At 44.8% G+C, this 1,701-nt stretch overlaps 1 protein-coding gene across 1 annotated transcript; it reads left to right on the plus strand.

The window, feature by feature from the left end:
• Nucleotides 1-387: 387 nt before the first annotated feature.
• On the plus strand, nt 388-1,425 carry LOC125852606 (uncharacterized). Its single transcript, XM_049532338.1, has 3 exons — nt 388-696; nt 808-1,048; nt 1,169-1,425. Exons 1-3 carry the CDS (start codon nt 388-390, stop codon nt 1,423-1,425), a joined length of 807 nt encoding a protein of 268 aa, XP_049388295.1.
• Nucleotides 1,426-1,701: the final 276 nt, after the last annotated feature.

Here is a 1,701-nt window from a genome sequence, read left to right on the forward strand (position 1 = left end):
TTAGTCGAGCAGATCTGTGCGCACCAGTTTGATGATGAGAAGTTATGTCTCATTCGCGACAGAGTATTGAGAGGAGAAGCCAAGGAGGTTGTCCTTGATTCTGACGGTGCCTTGAGGATCGGAGGCAGGATTTGTGTGCCCAAGACGGGAGAGTTGACTAGACTGATTCTTGAAGAGGCCCATTGTTCCCGATAATCTATCCATCCGGGAGCAGCGAAGATGTATCATGATCTGAGTCAGCATTATTGGTGGTGTGGGATGAAGAGAGATATTTCAAACTTTGTTTCTAGGTGTTTGACTTGCCAACAGGTCAAGTGTGAGCACCAACGTCCTGGGGGTGTATCTCAGAGGATGCCTATTCCTACTTGGAAGTGGGAGCGGATCACTATGGACTTTGTTGTGGGTTTGCCTACCACATTGGGTGGTTATGACTCCATTTGGGTTGTTGTTGACAGGCTGACCAAGTCTGCCCACTTCATTCCGGTTCGGGTGAAATATACGGCAGAGAAGTTAGCCGAGCTATATATCAGTCAGATTGTGCGACTACATGGGGTTCCTGTTTCTATTATATCAGATCGAGGTTCACTATTTACTTCTCACTTCTGGAAGGCATTACAACATGGTTTGGGTACTCAGCTAGATATGAGTACAGCCTTTCACCCTCAGACAGATGGTCAGTCCGAGCGGACGATTCAGGTGTTGGAGGACATGCTCCGAGCATGTGTGATCGATTTTGGTGCTAGATGGGATCGACATTTATCCTTAGCAGAGTTTGCCTACAATAATAGTTATCACTCTAGTATTCAGATGGCCCCATTTGAGGCGTTGTATGGCAGACGATGTAGGTCTCCGATCGGTTGGTTTGCTTCGGCAGAGATGGAATCTTTGGATACTGACTTGCTTAGAGATGCTATGGAGCAAGTCCGTAGGATTCAGTATAGACTGTTGACAGCCCAGAGTCGACAAAAGAGTTATGCAGACCGGAGAGTTAGAGCCTTAGTGTTTATGGAGGGCGATCATGTTTGGCTTAGAGTGTCACCTATGAAAGGTGTGATGCGGTTCGGCAAGAAGGGCAAGCTTAGCCCTAGATTCATTGGACCTTTTGAGATTTTGAGTCGAGTGGGAGAGGTGGCCTATAAGTTGGCCTTGCCACCTAGTTTGTCGGCAGTTCATCCTGTTTTCCATGTCTCTATGCTTCGGAAGTATATTCCGGATGAGTCACATGTGCTTTCACTCGATTCAGTGGAGTTGGGTCTAGACTTGACATTTGAGAAGGAACCTATAGCTATATTGGACAGGCAGGTTCGAAAGCTTAGGACCAAGGAGATTGCTTCAGTGAAGGTGCAATGGAAGCACCGATCAGTGGGAGAGGCAACTTGGGAGACAGAGTCTGATATGCGTGCCAGATATCCTCAACTTTTTTAAACTTCAGGTACTTTCTTTCACCTAATGTTCGAGGACGAACATGATTTTTAGTGGTGGATAATGTGATGACCCGAAAGGTCATTTTTGGAAATTTTAAACTATTCGTTTAACTTGAGTTAATTAATCGATAGTTAGTGGGCTAAAGTGATCATTTGTTTAAGATCCTATACCATTAGGGACATGTGTTAAAAATAAATTAGAGTTAAATAGGGTTTAATAAAATAAATTTCTTTTCCTTTTCATTCCTTGCACGAGTTCATGCGGCGTCCCACTATC

The sequence above is a fragment of the Solanum stenotomum genome, unplaced genomic scaffold, assembly GCF_019186545.1.
Source record: "Solanum stenotomum isolate F172 unplaced genomic scaffold, ASM1918654v1 scaffold37403, whole genome shotgun sequence".
NCBI lineage: Eukaryota > Viridiplantae > Streptophyta > Magnoliopsida > Solanales > Solanaceae > Solanum > Solanum stenotomum.